Source organism: Cottoperca gobio, chromosome 18 (assembly GCF_900634415.1).
Source record: "Cottoperca gobio chromosome 18, fCotGob3.1, whole genome shotgun sequence".
Classification (NCBI taxonomy): domain Eukaryota; kingdom Metazoa; phylum Chordata; class Actinopteri; order Perciformes; family Bovichtidae; genus Cottoperca; species Cottoperca gobio.
This window is the reverse complement of record NC_041372.1, coordinates 7,497,904-7,516,837: the sequence shown is the minus strand read 5'-3', so window position 1 is coordinate 7,516,837 and position 18,934 is coordinate 7,497,904. Positions and strand designations below refer to the sequence as shown.

The 18,934-nt window shown below is 39.7% G+C and overlaps 1 protein-coding gene across 1 annotated transcript; it reads left to right on the top strand.

Moving 5' to 3' along the window:
- The first annotated feature begins 623 nt into the window (after window positions 1-623).
- On the top strand, window positions 624-17,248 carry eml3 (EMAP like 3). Its single transcript, XM_029455356.1, has 20 exons — window positions 624-741; window positions 1,616-1,629; window positions 1,715-1,853; window positions 2,873-2,993; window positions 3,363-3,512; window positions 5,637-5,706; window positions 5,823-5,933; window positions 6,459-6,554; window positions 9,004-9,138; window positions 9,485-9,623; window positions 9,777-9,928; window positions 10,043-10,168; window positions 12,852-12,983; window positions 13,116-13,183; window positions 13,939-14,027; window positions 14,251-14,348; window positions 15,276-15,363; window positions 15,453-15,551; window positions 15,644-15,774; window positions 16,900-17,248. Exons 1-20 carry the CDS (start codon window positions 624-626, stop codon window positions 17,104-17,106), a joined length of 2,283 nt encoding a protein of 760 aa, XP_029311216.1. The 3' UTR covers window positions 17,107-17,248.
- The last annotated feature ends 1,686 nt before the right edge of the window (window positions 17,249-18,934 follow it).

The following is an 18,934-nucleotide window of genomic DNA, read 5'->3' as shown; positions in this document are numbered from 1 at the left end:
AAAATATTTTTCAGGTCTTCCCTTTGCTCTTTCTGTCTAGATGTCTTCATAACTCTTGTTAATTGGGTAATAGTTGTGCCTGGCATGAATCTAGCGCTGTGGATTCCTGACAGTAGAGTGGCAGGAAATCTATGGAGCATGGGACAAATGTCTCCGGAGAACTATTTTAAATACTCTTTTGGTACCAACCAAAATGGGTCCGTAGCACTGAACATCAAAAACTCTCGCAGTTGATGTAGAATGTATTTTATCTAGGCAAAGAATGTCTGCTTGTCCTTTTTTAATTTCCGCTAAAATAAAAAATATATTTTTTACACATTTTTAAATGTTTGTCTTTTGAAGTAGTTATTTGGTCAGATTTTTTATTAACAAAAGTAAGTTTAGAAACCTTTATTGCTGTTCTCTATATGTTTGGTTCTGACTGACTTTGTTGGTACTGTAATCCTTTGAGCAGGCACTTAAAAAGAAATTCCATTATCAATTAAGTTCCAACAGCTTCACAGGCTTTTAACCCGCTGGTTCGCTGACTTTGTACCTGTTGTTTTGTTGCCCTTCTGTGATTATAGCACTCCCCACGTGACTCTGTATGTTATTCTGTGTCGTGACTCGAATCACGGTGTAGCATGCAGAGTGCTGAGGTCACTGAACTACACATTGCTGTGAGTCTTGTCACTGCCATCACCAACCAGGAGTTGCTGATAACTCAGCAGCGGTTGAATAACATTAGCAAGCTAGGCTTGCGTAGGCCACACAGTATGGCTATAGTTTAAAGTTCATCTCCTAGCAATGCTGGCTTTCAGTTGTCAGTCAACCGCTGCCATGAGAATCTTCCAATTTCGTGGCTTGAGGTTTAGAAACTGTTTCTGACAAGTACCTTATGTCCAAAAACAGGTTTAGTGATAAGAATTCAAACTTCTATTCAACTGTTTTGCTCATAATGTATTTAACATTTGAGAAGTTTGCTTTAAATGAAAGAGTGTTTTGTTATTTCTCAAAGTATGGCACAGAAAAAGTGATGTTTTTGTATCAGTACTGGAACTTAGTTATTAGTGTTGAGAGAGAGAAGAAAATGTAAGTGGAAGTCACTGTGTGTTTTGTTTTATTGTGGTTTTGTTTGGAGTTTTTTAAGATATTTTTGGTTATAATAATTTGCATTCTTATTTTTACCTAGAAGCCTTATTTCTTCCTTTTCTGGTAATGTTCCCCAAACAAGAACTTGTGTCTTTACTCTCATATGAACTGTATTCAGACAGTGTTGATGACCATTGTTCTATGACGGGCCATTGTAGGTCAAATTAAATTGAAGGAATTACCGTTCTCAACTGCCTTTTACTAAATTGGCGGGTGAAACAGGAACTGGTTTTTCAACTCTGATTTATTTCTTCCTGTTTCCTCTTTTGACTTTAGTTGATGCTAGAAGCGACGTTCCTGTCTTGCTCGGTCTCTCCTCAAGGTGTCTCTTTGGCCTTTGGCCTTTTACCAGTGACCACCACTTTATGGTCAGACGGATATTTAAAGACCCTGTGAGTCTGAGCAGGGGTCACATTTCAGTCTGCTCAGCCTTGCTGCTTGCCTTCACACCCCAGTCTCATAAAATAACACAACTGTGTTCTAGGGAACAGAGCCAGGGTTAGAAATCCCCCCAAAAAAGAAAAAAAAAATCCAGTTTGAAATTCAAAGCTCATAGATCTTCCCCGTAAAAGAATGGGAATAGATCCTTGGGGACCATAAAGTCAAAGTGACATACTGTTACATAGAGCAAAGAGGACCTGGGTGTTTATTTGTTTGGCTAACCTCATGCTTTCATTCTCACACAGGATCCCCCGGATCCAGAAGAGGAACCTACAGCCAAGGTAGAGCTGCTATTATGTCACTCTGTGTCTATAGCTCTTTTTATGCATCAACGGTCAACAGAGACATGCTGTACTTTTCCAGCAATATCCTATTTGCTGTTCATTCACTAGCTAAAACACACCTCTCCATATACATCAACATAAAACAGCACCACAAACTAAGTCCTTCAAAATCACCATACAGTTGAATCGACACTTCTCGTAAAAACCTTCATGAGGGTAGGATGTATTGCAGGACGGGTTAGACTTCATGAGTTATAGCTTGGTGTACCTAATAAACTGTATATCAAATGTTGTTTTTTAGCTTGTTCTGCTGCCCCCAAGTGGCCTAAATTATCAATTAATGCAGCTTTAAATAAACATTTTTTTTTTTAAAGCATAAAAGTTACTATACGCATCTCTGCTGTTTCTTTAGCTGAAAAATAAAGTCAACCCCTAATGCCCATTAAATGTTTTATAGTGGCGGCAATGGCACCATTTGTTTTTCGCCGTGGATGACACCGAAGGTCACTTGGTCAGTCCACCACAACTATTGGATGGATTGCTATAACATTCAGTACAGACATTCATGTTCCCCAGAGAATGAATCTCCTCGGACTTCTCCTCTAGCTCTGCCAACAGTTTGACATTTACACACATCTAGCAGACATAAAAAAAAATAGAATGCCTGCTGCGTCCCAAAATGACGTTATGATAGTCATGAGCGTGAACCAGAACTGTAACGTTGTGAACCTAAAAGCTAAACGATGAGCTTCAGCTCACTATAAACTATAAAGCTCCGCAAAGCCGAGAGGTGTCGTAGATTTATGGGGACAAAGCGCATTGTCACATTGTTCTCGCATTGTCATTTGATACACTTTTTTATGTACAAATATAGTCATAGCCACCATAAGATTTTATTTTAAATGGCAGTAAGAGGAAGTAGGAATAAGTTACAAAATACAATGGAAACACATATCTTTGTCTGCCTCTCTGTGTATTACCGCTACAACTTGTCCTCTGCTGCGTTTGTCTTCCAGAACAGTCGATCAAAATGTTCATCCGAGGCCGGCCCATTACCATGTACATCCCCTCTAACATCCAGAACTACGAAGACCTGAAGATGGAGCCGCCCTCTGAGAGACTGGAGTTAGACTGGGTGTATCCTTCCACAGTGTCACAGCAGTGTTCAGCCTCTTGTTCGTATATATGAGCGTTATGTTACATTCAGACAGGGCCGATTTTTTACTGTGGCCACATTTCCTGGATTCAAGCCACACTGTCTGTATTAGAAAGTATCTCTTTAATAGTCGAGTGTCTGTGACAGCAGCGTTAACAACAGATTAACTGTTAGCTGTGAAGCTGTAGGTTGCCATATGTTTAAAGGGACAGTTAATTTATATAAACTCTAATGTTCCCACGCAGGTTAGTCGATAGTTACATTCTTTCGTTGTTGGATGAGCTGTTCCTTTTAATGAATGAAATGGGCCAACGATTAACCTGAATGTCACCTTGACCCTGTCCCGCCAGCTATGGTTACCGGGGACGGGACTGCCGTGACAACCTGTACTTCCTTCCGACGGGCGAGGCGGTGTACTTCATTGCCTGTTTTGTCGTGCTTTACCACATCAACAACCGCACACAGCGCCACTATGACAAACACACAGACTGCGTCCGCTGGTCAGTGGAAGACAATTTATATCATCTGCGTCTCAAGATGAGATCAAATTCAACACACTTATACTTAAAGAGCTGGAGTTGATGTGTTTAGCATGACATAGCCTAAAGACGGGGGAACAGCTAGTCTAGAGAACAGGGTCAGATGTGGCCCACAAATAACTCACTGACTTCGATGACTTCACGCATGACGGGAATGATGGCGCCTGATGTTGAAATCTCAAATAGCATGTTCATCTGAAGTAGAAGTTTCTCACTGCAAAAAATGTTCTATCAAATTTAAGTGAAAACATTTTAAATATGAGTATTGTTTTATTGGAAATAAGCTAATTTGGCTGCCAGTGCATTAAGTAATTTCTGCAAATATGTTTGGATGTCAAGCTACCAGAAGTCTTAAAATAAGATTAATAAAGCTAATTTCAAGGAATTCTTTTTTAGGGTTAAATAAGTAGTGTTATCGATAAATAGAAAGTCCTGTTAGCAAAGTTAGAACCAGCACTATTTTATCTACGTCTGCCATATGAAATGTTGCCTCATTAGTGACGCCTCACAAAGGAGATAACGGTGCACATTGACATTTTTGAGTCGAAAAAGTAATATTAAAAAAACTAATTTACATGTGGAATAGGCTTCATCATATGCCATAAACCTGAGAATAAAGGGCGTGTAAATCAAAACTAGTCTTGGGTTAAAACTTGTTATAACCCTCTAAAAAATCTATCAAAACATATTTAAATCATTATAGCCCACTAGAGTACAACATTTTAAAGCACATATAACCCTGTTAAGAGATATCAACATACTGGCAACCAATTGCAAATAAAGAGAGATATTTTCAGCTTAACCTAATAATGAACTCAACACAGGTCTTCATGCCTGCTTGAGGCTCCGGTGGGTGCAGTATTAACTGTGTGTACTAAAGATTTGGGAAGCGATCAGTACGCTGGCATGTTAGCGCACGTCTCTAAAACATTTTAAGCTCAAAACTCTCCAAAAGACACGCGAGAATCGATGCGATCTGATGCGTCTTTCCACAGCTGAGGAAATAAAAGGTTCACATCAGGCCTCGGAGTCAGGGGGCTTTCCTACTGCTCGACACGAATCCATGAATATGAGTAACTTGGGGAGTTAGCTGACAGTCGATACATAAACTGATCTTAAGACCAACTACAGTCTATTATAGAGGCCTGTTTATTTTCATACAGTGTGAGTATATTTTGGACAAATGAAAGAAAAAGATGCCAAATGTTAGTAGTGCTCATAAAATACTTTGAACACCTCACAAGTTACATGGTTTTGGAATGAATGTGTGCTTGTTTTTGTTTTTTACATAGAAAAATAAAAGCAATGGGGCGTTGTGTAAAGTAGCAGATATATCGCCCCCATTGGAGGCCAAATACGTAAATTCCTGACATAATGGAGAACTTACTATGGTTTCCAAGTGGCACTTAAATGCTTTGGGGCAAGCTACAGTTTAACCGTTCCTACGGTGCAGTCCATAAATTTAGGGTGTGACACATTCTTTATGTCTTTGGTGGTGCGATCAATTATTTTTTTGGGGGGGGGATTTAGTTGTATCCATCACACCATTTTAGCAGTTGCTAGGAGTATGGTTTTCATGACTAGAATAAATATGTAGAGCTGTTATTTTGGTAAATTGACTTCCAACAACTTGCATCATTGCACCGTTCTCCTCCTTTTTTCTTTTTACCGCTAAAGTGGCCCTTTTTTCTGACACTTTATTTAATAAGAGATGTAGTTCGGTAGCTCTGGATGTTGTTCCGCATCACGCTGAATGTTTAAATAGGAAACTCATTTCTAATACATTGAATATTATAAGGTGATAATATGATTTTACAGCTTGTGTCACTGCTTCCAGTGATCAAACAAAGCTTTTAATATAATATGTATATAAAAAAAATCTATTTGTTGAATTTACTTTAAGTATGCATAGAAATGCAATGTTAAACAAGAGAGTCAGCACTTTAACCTCCTGTTGTACACTTGTTACTTTGACATGGTGGATACAATTACATACACGGATATGTTGCAACTGGACAATATATTTTAATACAGTTGTCCAAAAGCTTTTTTTGTTTTTTAGTTAAATGTTTGTTCTTCCTGCAGTCTTACCCTCCATCCTGACAAGGTGCGCGTGGCGTCTGGCCAGACAGCAGGGGTGGATAAAGACGGCAAGGTGACCAGTCTAATGACACATATACTATATTCACATCTTAAAATGCTATGTTCTGTATTTCTGCACATGTATGCATACGGCAATTATGCATAACCATAAGAGTGTGTGTGTATTAGTCCCTGCAGCCTTGTGTTCATATTTGGGACTCCACCACCCTCGTGACCCTGCAGCAGATCGGCCTGGGAAGCTTCCAGAAGGGAGTGGGATCAGTTGCTTTTTCCTTTGCTGTGAGTTGATTACAATATAACAATATACTGACTGTAGATTCTCAAATAGTTATTTATAAATGATTTACCTCAACTGCAGAGAGAACCAGGCCTTAGTTGAGACGTGGCCGATATTTCACCCGTCCTCCGGCTAATGCAACACAATTACCGGTCCTGATCAATTCAGTTTGATGTATATGTTCTATTCACCACTCTGCTGATAACACTTCTTTGCAAACATAAGTATTTTTATCTTCTTTATTTAATGCCATCAATCTCTTGTCAGTTCCAATTTGCCATTTTTTTTCGATTGCAATGAAGCTCCCATCAAACAAAACCGTGCAGGTGTTCACACTGAAACGCTTCAAGCCTTTTATTTCCTGCTAGGATTGTTGAGTTTTATTGATGATAGCTTACGTTTTTAGTGAATGACAATAGTGTTTGCAGAGTGGTGAGTATGACATAATGGACAGAGTGAATTAGCGTCGTGGGACGTTACATTATGCTGAGTTTACAATGTTTAATTGTTCCGGATGTTGTTTTCAGGATTCTGGAGCATTCCTGTGTGTGATCGACGACTCTAACGAACACATGCTGTCCGTATGGGACTGCAACAAGGGGACCAAGCATGCGGAGGTCAAGGTAAAGAACAGTCAGGTCACGGTGGAAATGAACCCTTAATAATAAAGAAACCTCAACCCTTTTACAATGATAAGGCTACTTATTATCACCAGCTTTAAGGAACTATTATTCCTCATTTTATGTATGATAACAATCGCATTAATATGACCTGGCTGCACCGAACACAATGTTGTACAATATATTCAAATTATATTTTAAAAGCACAATAATAAAACGGTTTCGCATGAAATGTGACCCAAAAAAAATAATACTGTTTTAAAAAAGCATTTAACTCTCTGCACCAACAAACCTACTTCCAATACGTTAGAGCAGGGGTCTTCAACGTTGTTCAGGCCAAGGACCCCCAAACTGGTGTAGCATGGAGCAGGGACCCCCTGCTTCAAAGGAAGTTCTGCGCGAGGGGGGGTGCTGTCGGAGTTCTGTGCGAGGGTGGAGGGGGTGCTGACGGAGTTCTGTGGGAGGGGGAGGGTGCTGTCGGAGTACTGTGCGACGGGGGGTGGGGAGGATGTGAAATGTGCAAAATAAAAATATATTTTATAGAAAAATATATTTTTATAAAAAAAATTTTGCTTTATCTACAGGACCCCCTGTTGAAGACCTATGCGTTAGACTATTCCTTTTTCACAGGTTTTCATTTCAGAAGTTTTACATCATCTGACATTTCTGAAATTATCATTCACCACAGGCTTTCATAATCCTCACAGAAACAATGAAATCCTTCAACTGAAGATAAAGCATGAAAATCAGCCGGGCTTCTTAATGTGAGCACAGTGACAGAGGCTGTTCCTCAGCCAGATGCCCGTCATGGCTGCATGGTGAATGTGTAGATGGTTTTTTATTTATAAAGGAGGTCTGTTTTGAGAGATTAAGGGGGGTGGGGGAGAAAGATGGCGGTGGTGTCTCTGCTATGCTTTTATGGGCTTTTATCCCAAAACGCCTCAACTTCCCTGAGAGCAATTTCGGCAAGGCTGTCATGGCAACAGTGTAAATATTTTATACGATGCATTTGTCCAGCTGTGTGTGTGTGTGTGTGTGTTCTCTAATATGCACCAGTGGGAATACATAGGTGGGTGTTTGAACTTGTATTATCATCTCGAGACAAGAATTTAATGGGCTCGTGCAAGAAACGTAGGTTTTGTTGATCGAAGCATCCAAAGTACGTGGTTCAGCGTGAGGAGGCAGCTCAGTGCTGACCCGTACTGTATAAACACACAAGTTCATGCAGCAGGAACAAGATAATTATACCCCCCTCCCCTCTCCACAGCAGTGGAATAGTCCATATGCCAATTGACGGCGCTGCCATGAATGGAGCTTTTTGTGTCGAAATGATGTACTCTCTGTACAAACTGTCACCGAAGACCTGCGACTGAGACTGTTTGTGCATTTTGTGTCTGTGCCTTGTGGAAAAAAAACCATCTTAAGATAAAAGTGTGTGTGTGTGTGTGTGTGTGTGTGTGTGTGTGTGTGTGTGTGTGTGTGTGTGTGTGTGTGTGTGTGTGTGTGTGTGTGTGTGTGTGTGTGTGTGTGTGTGTGTGTGTGTGTGTGTGTGTGTGTGTGTGTGTGTGTGGCAAAAAGGGGGTATGCTAGTGAGAGTTTCTTATACCAAAAAGGCTTAGCCCTCCCCCATATTTAAGTCACGGCCTCTTTCATAACACATGAACCATTTCTCGTAGACTTTTGTGTGCGGCATAATTGCAATTTCAAAGACACTTTTTGAAAGAGTTGGCGTTTGGGTCACAAGAACCTTTCTCAAGCACTCAGAAGTGTGTGTGTGTGAGAGGATGCATGCGCACATGGAAGCATTCGAGTACGTGGTCGCAACTATTGCCAAGTCAAGCTTGTTTTTACTACTTCTGGGCAGCGGAAGTTGAAACCCCAACATCTGATATATTATCACCGTAGCACATTATCACATTGTTGCGACTGACCTGCTTAGGTGTCAGCCACCAAATACCTAACCTTTTGATGTCATGCGGTCCTAAACAAATAGCGTACGGTGGATTTATCAGAGCTGGAAAGCAGGCTGAGTTTGGAGGCCGTGAAACCATAACAAAGAGCTTAAAGAGGCCCAAATGGTCAATAAATCTTAGGGGAGCTGCAGAGTTGTATGATATTTTTTTATGGGCTCCTTTTTAGAACAATTAACCTCTTTCACTTTACACATGGTTGGTTCCCTCTCAGCACTCTTTTTCAGCCTTGTTTCAGCAGCAGCTGTTCTCATTGAATAAGCTCTGATAAACCAACTGTACGCAAACACAACTCAAAGTGGACGCTAATGTCGCTCCGTATCTGCTGGATGTGCAAATGGACAACAGTTTGCTAACATATTATCCATAATATATAATATAACCGCAATGTGTTAATGAGGAAATCTAAGGCATATCATAGTTGGTCTCAATGGTCATTGTAATTGAGCTAAACACGTGTTTCTGTGTGTCTTTGTTTTTAGAATACCAACGAGGCCGTGTTCGCTGTGGAGTTTAACCCCAGCGACAGCACCAACATCATCACCTGTGGGAAATCCCATGTCTACTTCTGGACGCTCATCGCAGGACAGTTCACCAAGAAACAAGGCATCTTTGGAGTAAGACACAGTCAATTTATCCTGACAGCAAAAGGTTCTGTGTCTTTCAATTCACTTCAGTTCCCTTATTGTCTGAGTATGAGTAAGTACTACACAATTAGGTTTGCAGCTTCCTCAATTTGAGGCCAAAAAGGGAAGAAAGAAGCATAAACAAAGGGAACTGAAACTTGAGAGTAACCATATTGATTCTGAAGAGGGCTGGGTTAAGTCTAAAAGAGAAATTAACAATCTGGACTAATCTAAGATGTTAAGTGCTGAAATGTATATGTAGTGTAGTGAAGCAAGTATTTATTTGACACCAGTACTAACGATGTATCAAACTATTGTTCTAAAAACATATTTTCAGAAATACAAGAAGCCCAAGTTCATCCAGTGCTTTATGTTCAGTCTGACTGGAGACGTTCTGACCGGAGACTCTGAAGGAAACATCCTGACGTGGGGAAAATCAGCTGCAGATGTCAAAACGCTCGGTAAAGGAGCCAAAGGTCAGTGCTGTACATCAATATACACTATAGAAAAATAAGTCTCGATATGAAGTCTCATGTTTTGTCGGTTTGAATAACAAAACTAGATGAAAAGCTCCAATTTCAAAACGTTCGTCTCCATGCACAGTGATGAAACGGCTTCATTTCCCACAGAGACCTTCCAGATCATGCGACAGACCAGAGCCCACGAAGGCAGCGTGTTCACCCTGTGCACCCTGCATGGTGGCGCTCTGCTCAGCGGAGGAGGGAAAGACCGTAAGATCATCCGCTGGAGCGCCGACCTGGCTCCCGAGAGAGAGTGTGAGGTGAACCACAACTGCATGTGTGTGTGATGCTGTTGGCGGAGGGCTCGGTGAAGTTGCATTTAAATTAAAGAGGGACAGGTTTGTTGATTTTTTTAAATGTGATTATTTGTCCAGATTCCAGAAAATTATGGGGCAGTCCGTACCATTGCAGATGTGGATGGGGAGGAACTGTTAGTTGGTACAACCCGCAATGCCATCCTCCGAGGCACCTTCTCAGACGGATTTGTGGCCATAGTGAAGGTATGTAAATAATGTTGTTTAAAAACATTATTTTTTAGGATTGGATGTTCTTCGATTGAAGATTTTGTATGGACTATACTCAGTGTTGGGGAGTAGTGAACTACATGTAATTAACCTGCTAGTGTATTTACATTTTGCAGTAGCTTGCTGGTTATTCTTGATATACTTGATTCATATCTGCATAGTGATTCAGATATATTGTTTTAATTGTTAAGATTGTACAATTTAGATGTAACTTCTTTTTTTTTTTATTACATTTTTAATTCAGAGTGCCATTTTCTGCTGGCATGTGACTTTTTTGTGTTATATTTTTGTTATCATTTCATATTACATGTACATGTACAACATCGACTGTGCTTTATGTACTGTACCCATGTTAAGGGAATGTCGGTAACAACAAGCGCTGTTAAATATATCAGCAAACACTCCTTGAGCAGCCGGTGGATCTGTTTACAGTGCAACCAAACAAACTAACATTGTTTTAATCGAGGAGATGGTAAATAATCTGTCTTTTTTTCCATTTTAAGCAACTTTCATCTGATTTCATGCTGCACACTGCTGACGTATTTCAAATCCGGTGATACAAAATGTTTTTCTTGCTTTGAAGACCAATTTTTATGGAATGATCGCGGTCAGCAAGAAATGCAATGCTATTTTTTTTACTTCTTCACAATAAAAGCCAACCTGCGTTTAGCCAGGGAAATTCTTTTAATGTGAAGCAGCAGCAGTCGAATCTTTTCTTCTCTTTAGCCATAACATGCAGCTCTCACATGGTGTAAAGAGGGTGAACAGTGAGGCTGATGCCAGTGAGATAATACCACAAACAGTAACACTGGATTACATGCAGCATTGTTCCCTGATAATCCCTCACGCATGCAAAGGCCATTTGAATCCAATGCGGGAATGGCGGACTCTGCCACTATCATTGAAAACATGAGCAGTTTTTAAAAAGTGGTTTTGATGTCATGGAAATCTTAAGGATTGTAACTTTAAGGCTGCACTCATTTTAAAACCTTTTTATTGTTTCAGTTTCTATTGTGCTGTGGTGCAAATTCATTTAGTAAATCTAATTACCTGACACGCGACAAACCCGGGCTCCAATGTGTTGTATACTATGTAATGGTGGGCACTTGAGGATGACTGGACACGTACACAATGCACTGAGATTGGGAGGAATGTGAGGTCAGAGGCTTATTTTTGTCCCATGTTCCCCTAATGTGCTATTCCAGCCTTGAGTATCTTGTATCCACATTTATGCAGTCTGTTTAGATCCAACAGATTACAGTCAACAGCTGGCATCAGAAAGCATTTCAGCAAGGTCTCTACTGACCACTGGAATTTGGCTTCCTGCTCACAATTGACTTTTATTTGTGGGAAACTGAAACCGCTCCCAGAAAGAAAACACGACCATAAGCTCTGCCAGTGGCCCCTAGTCATCATTTCACCCAACGAGTGTTAGAGAGAATGAACCGCATGATTTTGTTTTGTAACAAAAATATACACGTCTTTAATATACAGCACTGCCTATAGACATTTAAATTAGCCACATATTTTAAATGTCTTCAACGTCCTTTTTCTTTTCCTTTTTAAGCTAAATATTTCAAGTTGAAAACTGAATCGTAAACTAATATATGAATCATTATTTATAATAATATGGGTGTTTTTTTTCAAATGTAATTTCAATTCATTTCTGAAATACTCTCAAACAAATAATAATAATAAAAAATATTCTTTAAAAATGTGCTGGGGAAACAGATGGGTTTTCTGTCTGCGACAGAAGGAGTGAAGACTTTCTGCTGACCTGATATCAATGGGGAGCTTATTCTACCATTTTGGAGCCAGGATGGCAAACAGGCGGGTTATATTGTGGAGAACTTGGGTATGTTCAAGACCAGTCGGGCTGCTGCTTTCTGGATGAGCTGTAGAGGTCGAATGGCACATGTAGGTAGTCCAGCCAGGAGGGACTTGTCAAGGCGTAAGATGACAAGAGCCTGGACCAGAACCTGTGTCGCCTTCTGGGTCATTAAGAGACGTATCCTCCTAACATTGTAAAGAGTGTATCTGCAGGAGTGGGCTGTTGTAGCGATGCTGGCTGGCATTGAAGGACAGTTGGTTAGTGAATGACAGAGCCAAGTTAATTGCTGTACAGGGAAAAGAGGAGGGGTTTCAGGGCACAGCCCTGAAAAGCCCCAGTGGTGAGTCGACCGACAGAGACCCTCTCCAACTTACCCTGTAGGATTTGAGAAGGGTTGAGAGCAGAGCCTGAGACTCCAAGTTCTTGGTGGGTGTAAAGGAGGATCTAGTGGTTCACTGTGTCGAAAGGTCCAGAAGGATGACAACAGAGGAGAGGGAGGCTGCGCTAGCAGTGTGACAGCGAGGAGGGCAGCGTCAGTTGAGTGGCCAGATTGGTGCAGATCAAAAAGGTTGTTCCGGTGAAGATAAGACGAGAGTTGCTCTCCTAAGTAATGCTTTGGGATGAATGAACATTTTTGATTTTAGAAGTCAAGATTGTTTCGTAAGAGCGTTTGAAGAAAAGCATGGTTGCAGTGAAACCGATGCATTGGTACAAAAGTACATGGAAGTAGCATTTAGCATTTAATTTAACTGTGTACTGATTAAAACTTCTTTTGTTGTTTGACTGCGTGTGTGTTTGCGTGTTTGTGTTTGTGTGTGTGTGTCTCAGGGTCATGTAGATGAGATATGGGGGCTGGCTACACACCCCTCTCAGAACATCTTTATCACCTGTGGCCACGACAGGCAGGTGTGTGTGTGGAACACAGAGGAACACAAGTTGGACTGGTGCATCTCCCTGGAGGTAGGACACACTGATCCTGGACTAAAAACATCCCTTGTGTATTTTTCAGCTGACTAACAGTACTTATATTTTAATAAAGATACATTCCAGTGGTGACAAACGTATGGTTAACTTATCCTGTGTGTCTGTCAGGATTATGGGTTGTGTGCTGATTTCTGCCCTAATGGATCAGTGGTGTCAGTCGGCCTCAACACAGGAAGGTAAGACAGTACAAGCCCTGTTAGACTTCAAAAGAATTAAATAAGATAATGAAAAAAAATGAAATAATCAATATATACAAGTGTATAAAACCTGAAACATTTCAAATGAATAGTTTTGTTTTGTTCTCTGTGGGTTCATCACGACGTGTGACATCTTTCACATGACGCACAGTCATTAGATTTTTTGTTAAGATAAAAATATTGATTAGTGCAGCTTTAACACGAGGTTAATATTAATTTCTCACCCTCAGAATAAAAAGCTTATTTCCCAAGATGTTGAACAGTATAATGCAATAAATGACATTTACAGAGGAGAAAGTATATAGTCTGTGCCATTACATAGCTGTGACTGACAAGTAGGGCCTCAACCAATGATTATCGATGAATCTGCCAAACATTTTCTCGATTAATGTCAGAAAATAGTCAAAAATTTACATCCCAGTTCCTCAAAGTCAAAGGAGATGTCTTTAAATGTCTTCTTCTGTCAGTCCAAAACCCATAGATCAGTTGTATATGATATAAAACAGAGAACAGCAGGAAATCTCCATATTTGAGAGACTCAAAACAACATTTTCTGACATTTTTGCTTATAAAATTACTTTTACCATTAATCGATCGAGTTGGAGATTATTTTTCTGTCGAGAGCTCAAGAAAGACTAAAGAGCTGTCTGCTATCCAGTCAGTTGTCATTACCGATGAATCTCTACCTGCCTCTGTCCTGTTAAACCTCTTCCATCCCCCTGTCACACTAACAGGTGGATGGCCTTTGACCTGCTGACCAGAGAGGTGGTCACTGAGTCCACTGATGGGAACGAGCAGCTGTCTGTCATGAGATACTCACCAGGTCAGACTTCAATGCCAGCACCCTGTTGTCTAACTTCTGTCAGAGTGATTATAATTCAACATTTTATGAACAGGCTAGTGTTTGAGCCAACAAATGGAGCCAAAACTATACCTATACTAAATTCCATTGCACTTCATGCACTGAATTCAAAAAAAGAAAAGCCGAAGAGAAAAATAATGTGTAAATCCCCTATAACTTCATGAATGGCCTTTTGTGTTGTCAGATGGCAGCTTTTTAGCTGTTGGCTCCCATGACAACTTCATCTACATCTACAATGTGACGGAGAGTGGCCGACGTTACACCCGCTCTGGGAAATGTAATGTGAGTTAAATATCAAATCTATTTCTAAATGTTCCCTTTTGTTCCTTGGATTTTCTCTCGCTACAGTGTTTTTTGTTCTGCGCCTGCTCGGCCGTGTTGGCTATCACTGCTAATGCTATCTAGCCAGTTCTTCTTCTTTAGGTAGAAGTCTAGTGATATTCTGTATTCTTCTTCTTGGCAACCAATCTCACGTGCAGAGCCAAACCAATAATGCATTGAACCTACTAACATCCTACTAAAGCCTGTTATATTTTACTGCAGCCCCAAATACTTACTAGAGCACCAAATGTGGATTAATCCGCGGCTGAAAATAGTCCCCAACAGATGCACCATTTCCTCCTGTTTGAGGAATATTTGTGAAAAACTACAGTTACCAGCTGTTTTAGGAAATAACAGAAGCCTTTAAAAAAAATAATAATATATATATATATATATATATATATATATATGTATGTATATGTATGTATATGTATATGTATATATATATATATATATATATATATGTATGTATATGTATATGTGTATATATATATATATATATGTATATGTGTATATATATATGTATATATATATATGTATATATGTATGTATGTATATATATATATATATATATATATATGTATATATGTGCCTTGAGATTGCTTTTAGCTTTGAAAGGCGCTTTATAAATACAATTTTTTATTATTATTATTATTCAGGTGTTTTTTAAAGCTTTATGTCTGACCCCCACCACCCCTCGCCACTTCCCCAGGAAAGTCAGAAAGTATTGAGAGACTGACTTAACACATTGTTGGTTCGGGTCTACACATGGGATTTGCTGTCAATAAAAAAAGTACAGAATAACACCATCCTTAACCTCGAACATTCATTCCACAGTTAGGTTATAGAGCATAATGTGACACTGCCTCTGCTTATCTGTCCAATCAGGGTCATTCCAGCTTCATAACTCACCTGGATTGGTCCAAAGATGGAAAGTACATTATGTCTAATTCAGGCGACTATGAGATCCTTTACTGTAAGTGAACAAGTATCATTTTGTGCGTAAATCCAGAGACGGCTTATCAATCTACTGTTCTGACGATGAAGATGAATGTATTGTGACAGGGGACATAGCAGCAGGGTGTAAACTGTTGAGGAATCGCTTTGAGAGCAAAGACAGAGAATGGGCCTCCTATACCTGTGTGCTGGGCTTCCATGTCATGGGTGAGATACTGTACTACTCTCATGTGTTGTTGTAGCACCTGAACAACTTGGTGTTATTTGATCAAGCTGACTGTGTCGCTGTGGCGTTTCAGGTGTGTGGTTGGAGGGCTCTGATGGCACGGACATCAACGCCCTGTGTCGCTCTCACAGTGAGAGGATGGTGGCCGTTGCTGATGACTTCTGTAAAATCCACCTCTTCCAGTACCCCTGTCCGAAACTTAAGGTACCGCTCGTATAACCGCTCTGTCTACTTTGGCTGCCTTTACATAAAAAGCAAATATTATATATTATATTAATAGTACGGATGTTTTGAAGTGGGGTTGTATGAGGTCCAACCTAAAGAAAATTAATATCAGTTTAATTCTACGTTATATTTAGAATATTTGCACCCCTTTACCTAGCAGTCGGACAGTCCTTTCGGTTATCTATGCTCTCTTCAAAGCCACCAGACTCCATTGACAAAAACTGTAATTTTACCTCGCAGGACACGGGGGTTGCCGGTTTACAGCCTTGATCGGCTATTTGTTTGTGTTACTGTATGACTTTGGTTTTTTAAAGGGTTAGTTAGGAATCACCAAAGTCACACTATAACACTAACTAACTAACCAAAGGTGGAACAGCAACTCCTGTGTTCTTCAAGGTAAAATTACTGTTTTTGTCAATGGAGTCTGGTGGCTTTGAAGAGAGTGTATATATAATGGCTTTATTTCCCTGTCGGAAAGGCCTGTCTGACGACAAGGTAAAGGAGCTAGCTTATCTTCTTTGTTTGTCAGCTAGTTTAGTTCCCAATCTAGGGGTCGGGCCCCTCCAAAGGGTCAGGAGATTAATCTGAGTGGTCTCTTTTGTTGAAATATTGGATAATTTGACCTCTTTGGGCCTCGAACTGTTGAAATTAACGTGAATGAAATTTGACAAGTTTAGAGGAGAATGATTCTTACAAAGAAAAATGTCAGCAAGTGACCTTATAAGTCATAATGAAATGTGTTATAATATGTTATGATTATTGTTATAAAACATGATTATTTATGAGTGCTTATAACTATAATTATACAGTACTATAAGCCGATTATAACGCATTATAAGAAGAAATAGTTATTTCACAATGACTTTCTATCTCACAGATTTGACAAAATTTAAAGACGTATAGAAACAAAATAAAACCCAGAGGTATATTTAGATTTAAGCAGTTGTTTAAGCTCTATTTATTAAGTCTCACTTGAATCACAACAATACACATCACAACAAGACAAGTCAGTCACACAACGCAGTCAAACAGTCAAAAATAATATTATAAAAAATGTCAGTAAGCTCTGAAAGGAATGAGTCTGTTTCTTTCTTTCCTCTCCAGGCACCGAGCCACAAGTACGAGGGCCACGGCAGCCACGTCACCAACGTCTGCTTCACGCACAACGACTCCCACCTCCTCTCCATGGGCGGGAAGGACACCTGCATCCTCCAGTGGAGGGTGAATGGAGGCGGGGTGGGCGACAGCAGGGAGAGACTGGCCTCGGCCTCGTCCACCTCCACCAACTCTCCAGAACCTGCCGCCAGCTAGGAAGGACATGCGTTATTAACAGTGACAGAGGGGGAAGTGTTTACACACAGCCAGAGAGGCGTGTTAGTCAATGGACAGCAGCCACAGTTACAGGCTCAGCCGGGCCTCTGCTGTGCCACAGCTGTGTCAGTTTCATGCAGAACGTGTAGAGGAATCCTCTCAAGGAGGAATGTCCACATTAAATGTACACTTACTCCATAATCATGTAAATCCTTGTGAAACTGGACAGTGTGATTCTTCCCTTAACACAGAATCTTTGTCGTTCTGTTGGATGTGCGGTGAGGATCATTAAACGTGGTCATCTATGTTTGCTGGTACAGAACATGACTTGACTTCTATGGTGAAAAAGACTTTGGTTTCAGTGAACATTCCTGTGTTTTAATCCATCTCGTTTATCAAACTTACCAAAGTGCTACATCGTGGCGTACGCCATCGTGCCTATAAAGACGTTTGCATAATGTTTTCTTTTTATATTTTAAGCAGTGTGTGGTTGACATCTCGGCTAATATTGAAGCTGTTTTTGCGCTTGCATCAGACAGACTGTGACAAATCTGTTCCAATGAAATCAATTCTCAGCATTTCTGACTAATTCATTTCTCTAACGGTAGATCAGTACACTTGAAAATGATTACTTAAGTACAGTTTTATATATTTAAGAGGACATTTTTGAATACTGTGATGTGTTGTATCTGTCAAGCTCACAATAAATAACTCAAAACTGAAAAGTGTATTGTGTGTGAAGTGTCACTAGTGGGCAGTGCTGCTCCAGGAATGTGTGCTGTGCTGAAGTCATGGATGTTCCCAAACGCTGAACTCCACAAAGTACAGGAGGATCTTGGTCCTCCAATTCAGTTCAGTTACTTAAAACTTTGTTGATAAAAGTATTCTTATATTGGAGAAGATAACAGGTAAGCAAGTCAGCGGTCTTAATTCTCAGGGTGAGAAGTACTCACATTCTATATTGAACTAAAGTAGCCATACCGTGTCAAAACGTTAAAAGTAAAAATCATGAATTATGTAGAACGGTACTAAAGCAGAGTCGAATCAGACCTGTAAACCTGTCTCTAAATAAGTCCAAAAAGATTATTAATATTACTGATGCATTAAGATAAGACTTTTTTTGCCATCCATCTATATGCAGTACAGTACAGAGGAACACATTTGTTTCCCTGTGCAAAACAAAAAATGAACATTAAAGCATTATTTTAATGGTGGAGCTGGTTGAGGTGGGGCAGATTTTGCTTGTAGTTTAATATATAAAAATTAGTTGCATTTTATAAACTGATCGTTTTGTACAATGTTGTGCAGTTCAAGTGAAAAATATTTCCCCCTGAAATGTAGTGGAGTCGTCTAAAGTGTCACAAAATGGAAATACCTACCTCAAAATTGTATTCAAGTACTTAGTTACTTTCTTACATGAGTCAGGAAAGGGAAAGAAATAACATTTGTTAGCACATTTGTTTTCTTCAGACTTTAGTCCAATTTTTGCGTTGTTCTTGTGAGATGTTAGTTGTACCTGTTCTGTATGGAAGCCTATTTCTGGCAGGAAATAAAAATGGATGAAAACTTAGGAAAAGGGAAAATAATCATGGTAAGTCAAAATTAATTCAATTATGTTATATTAAGCACCTGTAATGGGATACAAAGTCAAACGTATGATGTTTTAAATCAAACTTATTGCACCTACCCATTTACAATACACAACCTATTTGACATCAAAAAGACATCAGACAAACACAATCCCACGAAACTGATCCCATGTCGTTAAATTATTCAAATAATTTGTAAAAATAAAATAAAAGTCAAAATCACGTTAATTAAGTTAACA

Excerpts from the sequence above, each read along its gene's own strand:
- eml3 (XM_029455356.1), top strand. The coding sequence starts at position 624 with ATGCAGAGTGCTGAGGTCACTGAACTACACATTGCTGTGAGTCTTGTC. Across the intron at positions 10,169-12,851 it reads GATTTGTGGCCATAGTGAAG|GGTCATGTAGATGAGATATG; the intron begins GTATGTAAATAA and ends TGTGTGTCTCAG. Across the intron at positions 15,552-15,643 it reads GCTGGGCTTCCATGTCATGG|GTGTGTGGTTGGAGGGCTCT; the intron begins GTGAGATACTGT and ends GTGGCGTTTCAG.